This window comes from Dipteris shenzhenensis, chromosome 31, assembly GCF_047967505.1.
Source record: "Dipteris shenzhenensis isolate YYH24624 ecotype China chromosome 31, Dip_SZ_1.0, whole genome shotgun sequence".
Taxonomy (NCBI): Eukaryota; Viridiplantae; Streptophyta; class Polypodiopsida; order Gleicheniales; family Dipteridaceae; genus Dipteris; species Dipteris shenzhenensis.
In genome coordinates this window covers 4,173,673-4,189,140 of record NC_141626.1, presented here as the reverse complement: position 1 = coordinate 4,189,140, position 15,468 = coordinate 4,173,673, and the positions used below count along the sequence as shown (strand labels likewise).

The window sequence follows — 15,468 nt, the reverse complement described above, 5'->3', positions numbered from 1 at the left end:
TCTCTTTACATGACTCTCAAGGTTCTTTATATGCAGCTACATAAATAGCCATATTTTTCTTAAATTGATAAGAGGGTATTTCTAGTACTACAAAATGGAACATATAAATGTATTGGTTCTTCATTCTTTTTAAGAAGTCATCAAATTTGGTATGAGTGACATGTTACTTGACCAATTCCCTTTTCCATAAATAGGTCACTTACCTTCCACATTATGATGGTTGACTTTTTTCAACGTACTTTTGAGTGAAAAAGGATGTGAGGCTAAGAGGAGATCCTATGTGTCAGTCCTCATTTTACTCTCTCAAACTCCTTTGTGGGCATTCTAGTTTCATGGGTTGTGTGTCCAATAGGAAAAGAGAGAGGATTCTTCAATTCTTGATACCCTCTATTTTGTTATTCTGGGGGAGAGTTTTTGAGAGGGTTCTTTGCATATGTTTGAGTTTTTTCTAGTTGGTTACAAAGTTGTGATTTATTTTTTCAAGTTTCAAAGTCTTAATGGCTCACTTTTGAAGCTTTGAATTTTATAGCTTGAGTTCAAGGAAACATAAGGAGCCTAGGCAAAGGACATTTTATTGAAGGCTTAGTGATTGAGTGGTATTTGTGTCTTTTAATGTCTTAAGAATAGGAATGCTACATAAATTCATGAGTTGCAAGGAAAGATGCCAAAAATGGCTTCAACATCTTCAATAACTATTACGGCCAAGTAGGAGAAGGATTGCAATCAATCAAAGCAAGCCTCATAAAGATGTGGAGGCTTGGATCAAAAGTGTGGTAAAGCTCCATAGAGGCCTAAGAGCATGCAACTACATGCAAGAGCAACTCAAAAGATAGAGTAGCTTGTACAAGTTTGAGTGTAAGAAGCTATGTCAAGCATGAGAATGATTGTGAAGAGCTCATTGTCAAGGTGTGTATATATCTGACGTGATAGGCTGGGTCCTTAAAGTGATGAAAGTGGACCAAGAGGCAACATTGCACAATTGAGGCCTTCAAAGGATAGGGGCAGACTCATGGAACTTGCATTCCACAAACTCACAGTCCATGTCAAAGCCTTTTTCAGTCTATCTATCCTTTAGAGTTTCATGTAGTTTAGATGATCCATCATGGCATCACACATCTCTCATTCTAAGATCTACAAATTATACTTGAGATGTGTGACCAATATCTTGCCCTCATATATGGACATTAGTGTTTTCCATATGTCAAATGCATCATTTAGGCAAATACATTTTTGAGGCATGTATTATTAAGTGCTTTGGAATTCATCTCTTCATGGGAATCTTTCTCCCATTACATTGTTGATTGTGCTGGTTTGACCACTTCTCCTTCAATCAACACTCATAATTGTGTCCAATAAAGATACTCTTTATCTAATATTTCTAGATATGCAAGATATTTCGATCTAGCAATAGAGTATGACACTCAAAATTCTAGATACATGTCATCTTTGTGATAATTAATGCACTTAGATTTTACAAAACCTAAGAATGGCACCAAACACATTGATAGTTGGTATGGTAAAATTATACTAGCCTTTGAGAAATGTAGATGGAGTAGTTTTCCTCTTTGACTTGGTTTAGAAAGACTGAATTCATGGCTTTACATTCAAAGTCCTAAGCAAAAATTCATTCTTTTCAAAATAATGTGTCTCATGAATGCCAACATCAATGCAACAATATTCAAAATTTTAAAATTGTAGCATTTAATATATAGAGATGTGAGGCATCCCTATACTTTTCACTCCCTTGAGTGCTTGGTTTTGGCACTTCGCCTCCACAAATAATGACCTTGTTCTCCTAGTTTCGGGACGACTATGTTGAAGGGACATTTGTGGCAAAGTTGCATCACATACAGCTTAAAGGTAATTAGCTCTTAGAAGCAAGAACAACATACGGGAAATTAGATTTTAGAAGAAAGCACAACATAGTGGGAGTTCTTGGTGCAAGTTCGGACAGGACAAGATTAGTCAAGGTCAATAGAGACAACAATGCAAGAAGCCTCAAAAGGAAGCATAGCATAGTGGGATTAAGTTTGGATAAAATGAGAGTAGTCAAGGCCAACAGAAACATCAATTTATGCCATACAAATATTGTTGCAAAGAATAAGATAAAGTGTTATAGCTTTGACAAGATAGGCCACATTGCCAAATATTTCACTAGTAAGCTTAAAGGTGGGCAAGGCAACAGAGGAGAGAAGCCATTTTTGGGAACATACAACTGAAATGGAGTATGCTTTTGAAGGGTTAGATAATGTTGATGCATCTCACAACATTTTGTGTGCAATGGAAATAGCACCAATGTGCTAGATAGGCCATGAGAGAACTTGGACATCTCAAACCCCCATCAACTTGTGCACAACTTTTCTTGCAGCAAAGAAATATGATCGTCAAATTCGAATAGTGGACTCTAGTGCATCACAACACGTGTTGCATAAGGGATTGGTTCAAGACACTTAACCTAGTCAAGGGTGATCTAGATGTTTCATCTAGTGAACTTCTAATGAAATGAACTAGTGACATAATAATTCAACTTCTAAATGGTGAGATCAAATCCATTTGTAACGTGTTATTCACATGCTCAAACTTCAATAGAAATCTACTGTCAGTTTTATAGCATGTTGATCAAAAGAATCAAGTTCTCTTTGATAATAAGAATGTTCTTGCTCACAAAGGAAGGAACCATAGAACATGCATTGTGATCTTATTTACAACGGAAGGAACCATAGTACATGGACTACCCAAATTTGTTCACCGAGGAAGGAACCGTACATAAATCCACTATATCTCTTTGATGATAAGAAGGTGATTTTTGTTCACCAAGGCAGGAGCCATATAAGATTGAGTGAGACATCATTAGTAGTGGTACCTCCTAGATAGAATGTATGTATACTTGAACATACTAATTCTCAACTTTGGCACCAATGGTTTGGACATCTTCACTTTAGAGCCATGAAGACACTTGAATACTAAAACATGGTCAAAATAGACACCCAAATTTAAAACTACAGGTTTTATGCATGGGCAGTTCACTAAACAATATATAAGATTGCATGTGCATTCAATAGAAGGGGTTGTATTTCCTTGGGAGTTAAAAAATCATACATATAGCAAGGGTTTTATAATTCAAAAATAAAAAATTTTATTCAAAGGGGTGGTTCTAAAAATCCATAGTACGAGGTTTCTTAAATACCCTTAATTGCAGTTGATATATCATGCTTTTACATCGTGAACACGTCCTTGAGTATTTATGTGAAGGAAGCCATAATGGGAAGTACCATAGAGACACTTTTCCGAAGAATCAAGGCCCATAGTGAAAATCTCAAGGGTTTATATGAAGGAAGCCTTTATGGGAAGTACCATACATACACTTTTTTGAAGAATCAAGCCCCTAGAGCCAAGAGATGCTAGAGGTGCTCCACAATGATATTGCAAGATACATGATAAATATGCCATCACAACCTAAAAGCAAATATCTATCATCTTTATTGATGACTATACTAGAAAACATTTCTTTTTCACGATGGTAAGGTATGAAGTATTTAATAAATTTTGAGAGTTCAAGACAATAAAAAAATCCTAGTGTGGTTATTGTATTAAGAGCCTTGATCCAATGATGTGGGGTTTGGAGACATTGAGAAAGAACCACACCATTCTTGGGTGTGCATGATGATGACTAAGGACATGCCTAAGAAGTATTAAGTGAAAGTAGTTTACACAATGGTTTATTTGTTTGAATTGGTCCCTACTAGTTCTTTGCATGATATGACACCAAAGGAAGCTTGCAACAAAAATAAGCCAAATATCAAGAATCTTAGGATGTTTATTACCTGTGTATGCTCATGTGTAAAGGACAAGAGAAGAAACTTGATACTAGGAGGGAGATGTGCATCATGGTTAGGCATGCAGAAGAACACAAAGCCTACAATACACAAGATTATAAGCCATACAATCTTGCAAATCCAAAGTGTTTGCTTCCTAGGATGTGGTGCCATCATACTTATGAAGAATCAGAGGGAAGAGTAGACTAACACTAAATTGAGGACAATGTTAAATATGCTGAATTCAGACATCCATCAAATGTAGAACACTTGATGAGATGCTACCTAGCATGAGCAAGAGTAGTCAAGTAAATGTGGGATATCCCCTAGGCATCTACAAATTCATACCATAGGATGCATCTCGAAGTTAGAATGACTAGGGAGCCACATCCTCAAAGTCAATCCCAAAATAGTTTGATTGTGAAAAGACATGAAGCATGCAAGATAAGAAGCATTTCATAGGTGTTTGTGGTACAAGTTATAGACACTCACAAGTTCCAAGAGCTACCATAGTCCTAGAATGGGTCCATGCCATGGGCCAAATGATGCGTGAAAGTTGGTGGAACTGCCTATGGATTCTAGGATTTGTTATCTTCCATAGTTTTTCAAGTTTTTGAACTAAAATGATGATTTGCATGCTACTTGCAAGGTTTTGCATTGTCTTTGTGGGATTTTGACATGTTCTAGAGCTGAATGCAAGTTAAATTGCATAGGGAATATTAACCATGGTTATGGATGTCTAAGCATCGAACTAGAGTTGAAAGACATTGATTGGGAGGTGAATTAATGAGTGATGGATAGGGCTAGAGTTAGGGGGAGTTATCCAGATCTGGAGGGTTGAGGACTTGATAAGAGGGTTTGATAGTGTATACGTTGTGTTTTATCTTCATGGGTTACACAATCCATAAGGCTCCCAGCCTTCCTAAGGGGGTTACCAATATGCACTCATGGATTGGGGTTGCTCAAAGTATTTGCAGTTGCACAACACTCATCATTCATTGAGGACTTGCATAGTTCTTCTATTTTCATAAGGAGCCAACATGGAGGAAAGCACTCTATTTGTGTAGTAAGACTCAAGTGTTGTGGATGTTTATTATGGGTTGCCTAAGATGAATTTTCCATAGAGAGAGAGAGAGAGAGAGAGAGAGAGTTTTTACTTCGTAGGAACAATCCCAAGACGCACACAGTAGGCGTATCCGAAGTCGACCACAAGGATCGAACACACACACACAACGACATGAACCAGAGCCTCAACCTGGAAGGATGGCTTATACACGGTGAGAGAGTGTTGTCAAATCTAAGAGATGGTAAGCAGTCATGGGAGTGTATTGTCAATGAGGGAGGGAATATTGAGAGCTGCGAGTAAGAGCATCTTGCCTTGGGGTAGGCATCTTGCAGTGGGATTTGTCAAATCTAAGAGGGTTGTCAAATCTAAGCGATGGAAAGCAATCATGGGAGTGTATTGTCAATGAGGGAGGGAATATTGAGAGTTGCGAGTAAGAGCATCTTGCCTTGGGGTAGGCATCTTGTAGTGGGATTTGTCAGGATGGGTTTCTTCTCATTTCTTATTTTGCATTTGCATTATGCATATGTTGATTTATCAATGCACTCCATTTCAATCACATTCACTTATGTTCATTCAACACAATAACTATGTTGTGCACATGTATTTGTTCGAGAATGTATGTTTGTGATCAAATTTGGTTCGACGCTTTCATTATTTTGATTAATGATCTTATGGATTGAAGGGGTCTTGACTCACTTGAATGCACTGCATTGCATTATGGCGATGTCACTTCAGGGATGTGCATGAGCATGTATTTAATTTTACTCTATTGGTGTGGTGATGCAATGAGATTGTGGCGTGCATTGTTGGCTTATGGCTAGTTCAACATACTGTGGACTTGACAAATGCCTCATTGATGATGAGTATGGGCCACCAATACTTCTTGGCATATGATGGATGCCTTTGATCATGACCACATTGCATTGGCTTGATAGATAGCGCATGAGTATTTGATGGGTGACCTACTACCGATGATGATCATGAAGTTCTTAATTTTTGAGGTTTCAATTGTCCATTGGTGGATTGGATTGTGCAAGGTGGGTGGACATTGAGTAGTGCAATTTTGCTTTTTAGATCACCCTAATGTGGGAGAGTAGCTAAGAGATATGGCTTCTCAGTAGCTTGTTATCTATAGGATGGTATTGGTAAATTTATGGCAGATTGCAGATTTTAGGCTAATACCAAACATGACAGAGTTATAGAATGGTCAAGGGGACTACTTTTGCTTTCTTTCGCTCCTCAATCTAACTTCTTGACAGAGAAATAGGGCCTTCTATCCAATTTATGATATGCACATGGAAGCCTAGTGGATGGACTAGTGAACTGGTAATTAACCACATTGGATCATATTTTTCATCATTCGTTGTCCTCGCCCTGATTTCTATTGTTTTGGACTATTCCCTCATACTTGGGAGCATTCTTCAGAGTCGTCACTTGGGTTCTTGACAGGTACTTTGGCCTATTCTTCCTCAAGATGGATGAATTATAGTGGATGTGTTTGATAAGCATTAGAAGATTTAGAGTCAACTGAATGGAATGATGCATAAATGATTGGTCGAGATTTGATGAATAATAATGAGGATAGATTTGATGAAGCAATCAACTTGAGGAAATATGATATCAATGCTCATTGTATTCCACTTGTGGTAACTTTGAGCATCTCAAGTCAAAGTGGTACTGAATGGAATGATGCGTAAATGATTGGTCAAGATTTTGGCATTGGCTATGCTAGGTTCATTGGATTTGAGAATCCTAATGTCCATGTGAATAGATTTAAAGGTGCAACTCATGCAACGAATGAGAAAAGTGATGAAGATAGCATTATAATTTTTCCAACTACCTTGGATGGTGAAGCTTCTAGTTGGTATGATCTCTTTTTGTCCAAGACATGGGTAGAACTGAAGAGCTCTTTCTTCAATGACTTTAGACCAATTGGGCTTTCTAGGAGTGTTTGTCATGAATGGGCTATTATGCAAGTATTCGAATCCTTGTGAATTTATTCATACTTTTGGCGTGAGAATGAAGATTCTAGCAAGCAAGAGACAAGAACCAACATCCCAAGAGACCTTGTGGCATGGTTTGTTCATGGATTATCTTTGTTTAACTCGAGAGGAAAGGGAGACGAAGTGAGTGAGAAAGTCCATCCATTGAAACCTACAATGTATAATTAGGGAGAATATGTTTGCTCCCCCATTTGCCCTAGATTTGCTCTATTATGGACCTTAGTTACATGATGTTAAATTGTTCTTCTCAACACCTTCCCTCAATGAAGCTAGCCGTTCTTCAAAATGAAGGATTTGGCATTACTTTCCCTCACTCCTTTAAGGGAATGCCTTCCTCTAAGTCAAAACCAAGAGCTTGGTTGTTGTCACAATACTGCAATGTGATGTCAACAAGTAATAAAATGCTCCCCAACATCAATTTGCTTTGTCCTAGAATCATATATTGGATTCTTTGCAAGTGCTTGAGCTAACTAATTATCATAATATATTGTTCGTGTTTTTATTCCATCAAAATAATTAATTTTTGACAATAGTCTTCCGAGCCACATAGCTTCACATGCTCCTATTGTGAGAGCACTATATGTAGATGGACAGAACGATGTTATTTGCATCAACAACCCCAAAGCAAGAAACAACCAACTATAGCTTTCTTATCAGAGGAAGATAAATATAGAGAATCTACCAATGTTACATGTCACGTAGCATGGTTTAGAAGACCTTAAATTCTTTCAACATATCTAGAAACACTCTATTCAAATGATATCAGCAACATCTAGCTGATGAGGAGTCCAATGTTTCATGCTAAAAGAAAACACACTAAATTTAGTATATAATCATTTCAAATTTGACATCAATTTTACAATGAGGTGGTTGTAAAAACTTCCACCAAAGCTAAGAGAGAGTCCCAAGAATGCTAAGGACACTCATGCATCACAAAGATTCTTCCAAGTGTGGTTTAGGTTGGTTTGGTGACTAGGCAGCCTATAGAAGGTGTTGTATCTTATTGGGGTTGGAGGCATGTCGCTTAGCTCGACAAGAAGTAACAACAATCTTACTTCTTTAATATCATATGAATAAAGAGTAACTTGAGAGTATGTTCAGCTCAAATGGCTTTTAAAAGACCTGGTCACATTTCAAAGGGGACGTAACAATTTTAATATGTGCCAACTGATGTTGCATCGTGATTGCCAAGATTCCTAAGTTTCATCAATGAGTTGGCCCTATCCTACTGCAATATAACAGAAACAATGCTGCTGCACACCAATGCATGCCCATACAACCATTAAATACATCAAGTGATCACAGAACCCAATGTACTCGATCAGTGGCACGCCAATGCATGCCCGTACAACCATCAAATACTTTTAGTGATTCTATCATCACACAGAACCCTATGCATGTCATCATACAATGCTGCTGGATCTGTGACACCCAAATGCATGCCCGTACAACCCATTTACTACTACAAGTAATTCTATCATCACACGGAACCCTTGATACAAAAAGACATCCAGGTCACAGTGTATCACGGGTACATGCAACCACCAATTATCTCAACGTGACATTACAGCTACAATAGTCTTTTCAGCTTATTTCCGTTTGGCAACCTAAGATATTTGCAGGTTCAGAGGGGTCCACCAATCATCTAAACGTAACCCTACAGCTACTTCAGTTTATTTTCATTTGGCAACCTAAGATATTTGCAGGTTCAAAGGGGTGGTCCTCTCTCTCTCTCTCTCTCTGACTCGCTGAACGAATCCATAAATGCAAATATAAAGGGAAGAAAAAGAGGAGCAGGGAGGGTGAGGGGACTTTGAGTGTACACCAGTTTGCAGATTTCTGCTTGAAATCAACCGCTTTGAATCTGTGTGAAACAGCTCCACACAGTTATGGGAGTGCATGAAAAAATTTATTAGGTTTGTACTGTGTGTTTTTGTGCTTAAGAGCTTTTTAGCCAAGGAGCCACAGAGGGAGAGAGAGAGAGAGCTGACAAACCCAATGTAAAAAAAAAAGCACAGAGAGAGAGAGAGAGAGAGAGAGCTGGCAAACACTTTTAGAAAAGAAAACAGCAGTTTAGACAAACATCCAGAACAAAATAGGCCAAATTCAGTCAAATGCACTGAGACTAATTTTACTTTGGATGATTGTGCAAAACACACCATTTTCAAGGATCCCTTTCTTGAAGTCCTATTCTGCACCAAACTTAAAGTTCAGGAACTATTTTACTCTATTTTGCTGCCTTAACATTCTGGTTGCCCTCCTGTGTCGTAGGACTATCCCAGCCAAAACCAGTTAGTTCTCTTAATTTTACATCTGGCTTTAAAATACAAGATAAAATAGCGTAAAAGGCATCTATGATCTCAAGAACATGAACAGGGAGCCGCTTTAAGGCAACAGAAGATTGTGTGCCCCTGTCAAATGTGGAAACTATATGTATCAATGTAACTGATTCTGCAAGGATAACGTGAATAAAATATTAAGAGAAAAGCTTTTCAGCAATCAGCTGGTCCCTGATTAACAGGCAGACATCAGTAGTCACGGAAACGCATTAGCATATCACAATTAGGAGTTTTAACGTTGGAATGCCAACGTTGTAAGCCCAATTCTCTACGACAGTTCTGTCCAAGGATCTCTCTGAAATCTCTCTCAACTTGGGCCTCAACATTCCTCCGAGGTGGACTCCCTGGGGGGTAATCTTTGTCAAAGTCTTGAGACTTCACAAAAAAAGGCACCTGATGGTCCCTAGTGAAATACTTAAGTTGGTATGGCGCAGCTTGCTCTAAACTGTAAACCGGCCTAGAAAATGGGAAATAGCTAATAAGGAACAGGGCCAGAATCGGTAACAGTTGCAACAAATTGAGCAAACCTCCAAAATGCACCTCTTGTGTTCGAACCCCTCCAGCTTGACGTCCAGCTGTTCGATAAGTCCTCACGAAATGAGAGCGTTGAAATCCATTACTAGCATAGGGCGTACCAAAGAAAAACGAGTTAAAAATCTCATCCGCATCAAACATCTCCTCATAGACAAATCCATTGCTGCGACGCCTGGCCGTCTGCCTATGAGCTACTTCATGGACTTCCTCTGGGCCATATTGATTATACCTCCTCCTCAGTTCAATATCATTCAGACAAGCAAATGCCTTTGAAACAGCCTTGAAAGCATCCTCTGCACCGGGAGCCTTATTCTTGTCTGGATGGACCTTTAGGGATATCTTTCTGTACGCCTTTCTAATTTCTTCAGCTGAGCAGTCCTTGTTCAATCCTAAAATCTGGTAATAGTCTTTGGTCTTCTTGACGCGGAGAACAATCTCGACCTGATCCGCACTGACGTCGGGTGACACCCTTGACGCAGGATCACCGTCGCACTCGTTCATCCCCATTCCTGAGCTACCGGCCTCCTGCTCTGAAATGTCCCTGTCAGGGCCCTTTTCTGGTCGAAATTCCCTATCCTGAGATTGTTGCTCTTCCACTTCTTTTGATAATGAAGACAGCAGGCTCTCCAAAGGTAGACTGGGATCAAGCCTTTGAGCCTTTAGTAGAAACCTATAAGCCCGACCTTTATCCCCATTCTTTAGAGCCTTGTTTCCGATATTCATACAGTTCTTCGCAGCATCTTTGTTGCCGTCCATCGTCGAAACAGCAAACACGATCTCAACCGTCAAGAACGGCTGTGGAAATTCTATGTCATTTTGAAAGAAAACATCGTCAGGTCACTCAAACAAAAACCATACCAAAAGCGAGCAGCAAAGGTGAGAAGGATACAAGAAATCCTCGGGGCAACCCCAAACAACAATCCAGCTATCACATATTAGCCCGATCTCACCCCCTTTATTACCGTCAATTCATGTTGACTAACGATTGGAGCTCCGTCTGAAAGCGTGAACCGAGCCATGGATCACTGAGATCCATCGCTCAGTTTTCCTCAAAGACTAGCACTGAAATCAAATTGCAAGCTATAAAATTCACGCGAGCACGAGACGCACCCTGTGGCAAGGAACCAGATCCCAAACTCAAGTCTAAACGAACCCTAGCAAGGGGAACAAGCGAGAGACAGGGGACGGAAGAAGGAAAGAGCAATCTAACCTTAGAATTTGGTCGCTTACTGACCAGAAGCGAGTCCAGTCGAACGAAAGAAAGTTCGAGGAAGAAGGTGCTATCCGTGACGATGATGATGATGCTGCTATTCATCTAGCGAACAAGGTAGCAAACGTTTAATGAAAATTATTATACTTTCTAACAAAATGAAAAAAACAACTAGGTGAATTGGACTCGAGGACAAAGGAAAACAACTAAGGTGAATCCAACTTGTCAAACCGCAACTCATTCATCTTATGAGGAGCTCTTTGAGCCTACAAAGCGCTTAGCGCGTCATTGTAATTTATAGGTCACTGTACTTTTCTTTGATTTAAATTAGCTTTGCACGCAAAAAAGAAGAAGAAAGAATTAGATTCAATAGGCATGCCCCAATTGAATTGTGGAGTGAATTTTCTAGGTATGTTTAATCGATAGTTTTAGTCAATCATGTGCACTTTCATGCAAGTTACCAGATAACGAATAATATAGGACAGGGAATCGGTTTATCACGTGTGCAATATAGCATACAAGAGAGAGAGATGAAGTATGTGCAAGCTATGATGTTATCTTTTTGTTGTTTGTCCAAATGTCGTTGATTGTGGACCCATGTATTGTTGTTGGCACATTAACTATTTGCTCCAATTTTTTTTGGGAAATGAAGGATTGAGTTTTGCCTTGTTTGTTGATGCGTGGTTGTAGTCAATGTTGAAGTCTCCTACAATGTATGTTGAAGTGAATGCTGGAATTGATTGGAGTATGTGCTCCAATGTTTGTAATGGAGCAGGCAAGGTATGTAATGGTTGACGTGTGTTTCTTGAAGGCAGAGTATTGTTGCATTTTGTATACTTTTGCAGGCTAGCAAGTCTTCTGCATGAGAGTGGGTGGATCTTATGTTAAGGCTTTGTATGTTGAATTTTGTGTTGTGGCTATGATGGAACTGTAGCTGGTCAAATTTCCACTGGCATGTAGAGCTCAAACGGTTTATTTCATGATTGGTCTACTTTGATATGTTTTTGTTCTATCCTTGAGAGTAGGTAAAGGTTTGCGAGGACACGAATATGGGACAAAGCAGCATAAACAAGTCCATGGGCCTTGATGTTTGATGGATCAATTGCAAGTGAGTCCATGGAAAGTCCTCGAGAAGGATGTATGGTTCTTGCCGCTACTATGGGTTGTATTGAAATTGTTTTCTACAATTTGTGTTGAGAGGTTTTTGCTTATTTGAAATTCAGGATTGGGGTCCATGTCAGTGGTGTGTCACCTTTGTAAAGGTATTTGTTTTGTTATTGTGTGTTTGATCCTGTTTTCTTGTCATAAAATTTGATCCAGACCATGGAGGGTTCAATGTCTACATTTGATCCTTTGGAAATTTTGTCTACCCCATTGACAATACCATCAGCGATGTCGAGGTTTCATGAACAAATTCTAACAAATCATTCCTGGTTTCAAACACAATTCACTATGCAAGCCAGCTGTCAGATTGATGATGAAGTTGATTGTTGCAAGAAAATCCGTGAGTCTACTGTGGGGCTTGCTTGGCACAAGTCACCACAAAGCAAGATGTCTACTCCACTGAATGGCTCGAGGTGGTTATGTTTTATTTCATGCATCCTCATGTCCGCTACAACAAAAGTGTTTAAACCTATTAGGGAAACTTCTTCTAGGACTATGAGCTGAATGTCTTTGTGTAGGGTGAACAATGTTTGAAGCTTTTCTACTAAGAGGCTTGTGTAATTAGCTGTCATCACTGGTGGCAAATATCTTTGTATAGGGTGGATAGTGTTTGAAGGTTTTCTGCTAAGAGGCTTGTGTAACTAGATGTCATCAGTGGCAAAGTGGATTGTTGCTCCATCGATGCGGTGTGCTACTTTTCTAGTGTATGCAAGTAATAAAGGCCTGGGTGATTCAATGTCCAAAGTTTGACAGTGTAAGTAAGAACAGAGCAATGCTTGAACAATAAGCATTAATGTGAAAGTCTTCCCTATGCTTGCATTTCCACATAAAAATAGGTGTAGCTAAGTATGTGGTTGTATTCTTTTCTTAAGCATGATGTCCTCTAAGATGAGACGTTCATAGTTGATGTTTCAAATGTTTGCATAGAGGTTATTGGATTAAATGTTTATTTTACACTTGGGATATCATGGATAGGTTCATCTATATGGCGAGGCCAAGCATGTCGACTGTTCTGGTTTATGTGGATTGCTTGTGAGGATGTTATTGTTCTTAATCGATTGCTCCCTAACATAGCCAAATATAAACAGATCTTGTTAAAATTGGCCTAGTTGTTGTCAATGATATATTTATGGTGATAATACATGTCATGCCATGTAGGGAACTCGCTTGTCAGAGAGTGCTGATTTGAGAATAATGGCAAATATAATAAACAAAGCCCCCTATAGTGGTTTTCCATGTCCTTGCATCTATTGTAGTTGTTGAAGCGTATTATTTTTTGTCTCTTACCCTCACACTGTTGTCCTTTTCTTATGGTGTATTGGCTTGTGAACACTGCAAGACAATTTCTTACAAGGTAGAATTTTGCTTGATGTACTTGCAAATAATATTAACGAAGAAGATATTAGTGCTCATGGGATCCATCTTCCCAAGTTGTGCCTATTGTCTTAGGAGCAATGTATGTTTGTTCAAAGTGCTTGTGTTGATATAAATAAATTCTCTTTTTGCAATGGTCAGTGGAAGGGATAAGCATAAATAAACTACTTGTTGTGCACTGATGTGTTGTGTGTCCAAAATTGCATTGCCCACCTTTCTTATACGTTCAATTGTAGGTGCATTTGTTTGCAACCTTTTCTTGAGCGCTTGGTGGACTACTTCGTTTGTCTCTTTATCAATCTTTGTAATGGTTGATGTGTAGTATGATGCTACTCCATGTGGGTTCAATATCTATTGAATATATGTATTAGCTCCCCAAAGTTTGGATAGAGTAGGATTGAAGTTATTTGTGTACGTATCTTTAGGGCGTCTTTGTAAGAGGATTGATGGTCACGAGATAGTAGTATGAATTGCAAGTACATATGTACTACTCTTTTGACATTCTAATGTGTTCAAAGAATGAATAGAGTAAGTAATAATGTGTTTCTTGTGCTAAGAACGTAGAAATGTGCTTGTATTTTTCTTTTAAGGAATTTGATGCTATGGAAGTTGGTAGTGGCCTGAGGATTAAGGTTATTCACTTTGGTGGCCGTGGAAAACCAAACTTGCATGCTATGGTCCTTCTTCTACATGTCTTCCTATGCTTATGTTTGTAACTCCTTTTGTGGTAGTTTGGGTTGTGATATGTCAGTGGTGATGTATTTGTCTAAGTACGCTTGCCCATCCTCATCAGCCAAGAGTCTGAATATTGGGGCTCCATCAGTCCAGAGCAGGCCATTGTCATGTTAGCTCCCCCTATGTTAGAACTCTATAACAAAGAAGAAAACTTTAATGGGGCCAAATAAAGCTGCATCTTGCTTGAGTAATGTCTTCATCGCTTGAAATCTAGGCACGTAGTACAGAGCTGTCATGATAGTCATGACAGGATCTAAATGAATAAGGTTTCATATGTCACTTGCATGGTCCTCATGGACATTCATTGTGAATGTGTTGTGCAATGTGCATAAGCATGCAACTAATGGATGCCATGACTTCTTGGTGGCCGAAAATGTGATGAAGAATGTGGGAGGGCCTAATTGTCCAACCATCACAAAGAGGTTTTTCTTGAGACATTGCTTGTAATCTACAGATGTGCATAGAAACATGAAGTCACAGTATCTAATATTAGATTGAAGCAATTCTCAATGCTCGTGTCTTGGACTCATCTTTAGCTTGCAGAGATGTGCTTCTCAATTGTCCTTTGCGTAGATGCAACCACATGGATTATAGAACTTGTCGTACTAAAACCTTCATTGTCTTAAAGAAGGGTTCCATGTACTAGTACATGGATGGGGGCACTGAATGAGGATATCGACATTGTGAAGTCTCATGGTTTCCCCATCTAGCACAAAGGGCACAGTAAAGCACCGGCTTACCTCGTAGGTAATGGCACTCATTTGTAGGATGGTTGCCTGTGCATATCCACACCATACATTGTCTCATCTTGGAAACAAGTGCGGATTGCCGGGGCCTTCTCTGCCCAATCCACCCTTGAGCTATTGGGCTACTCAATTTAGTAAATACGTGGCTACCTCATCTATGTTTGCAGCCTTAGGTAGCAGAGTTGCCTCCTTAGTCTCCCCTATGCTAATTGTCTTACCAGTGTGAGACACCTCAGAAGGAGCTACAAATGATTTTTTTGGTTGTGCTTTATCCTTCATATTGTCATCTAAGAGCACGGCAATCTTACTGCATAGCTCAAAGGATGTGGGCTCAAGGTGGGCTCAGGGTGAACAAATGATCATGCAACTTAGCATCCCTTAACCTAATGAGGAATCGAGACGAGAGCTATTCATCACTCATCCTCTCATGTGGTTCATAGTGGGAATTCATTTGTTTAATCCTAGCAATGTATTCCCATAGG

At 39.2% G+C, this 15,468-nt stretch overlaps 1 protein-coding gene across 4 annotated transcripts; it reads right to left on the bottom strand.

Moving 5' to 3' along the window:
• Positions 1-9,344: 9,344 nt before the first annotated feature.
• LOC147880922 (chaperone protein dnaJ 49-like) lies at positions 9,345-11,206 on the bottom strand. Of its 4 annotated transcripts, XM_087370243.1 has the most exons (3): positions 10,968-11,206; positions 9,751-10,552; positions 9,345-9,663 (listed from the first exon to the last, which is right to left on the bottom strand). In XM_087370243.1, exons 1-3 carry the CDS (start codon positions 11,070-11,072, stop codon positions 9,413-9,415), a joined length of 1,158 nt encoding a protein of 385 aa, XP_087226369.1. In that variant the 5' UTR covers positions 11,073-11,206; the 3' UTR covers positions 9,345-9,412. The 4 variants fall into 4 exon arrangements, with proteins under 4 accessions (XP_087226369.1, XP_087226367.1, XP_087226370.1 ...); XM_087370241.1 differs by having other exon boundaries at positions 9,345-10,552; positions 10,968-11,203; XM_087370244.1 differs by having other exon boundaries at positions 9,345-10,563; positions 10,968-11,116.
• Positions 11,207-15,468: the final 4,262 nt, after the last annotated feature.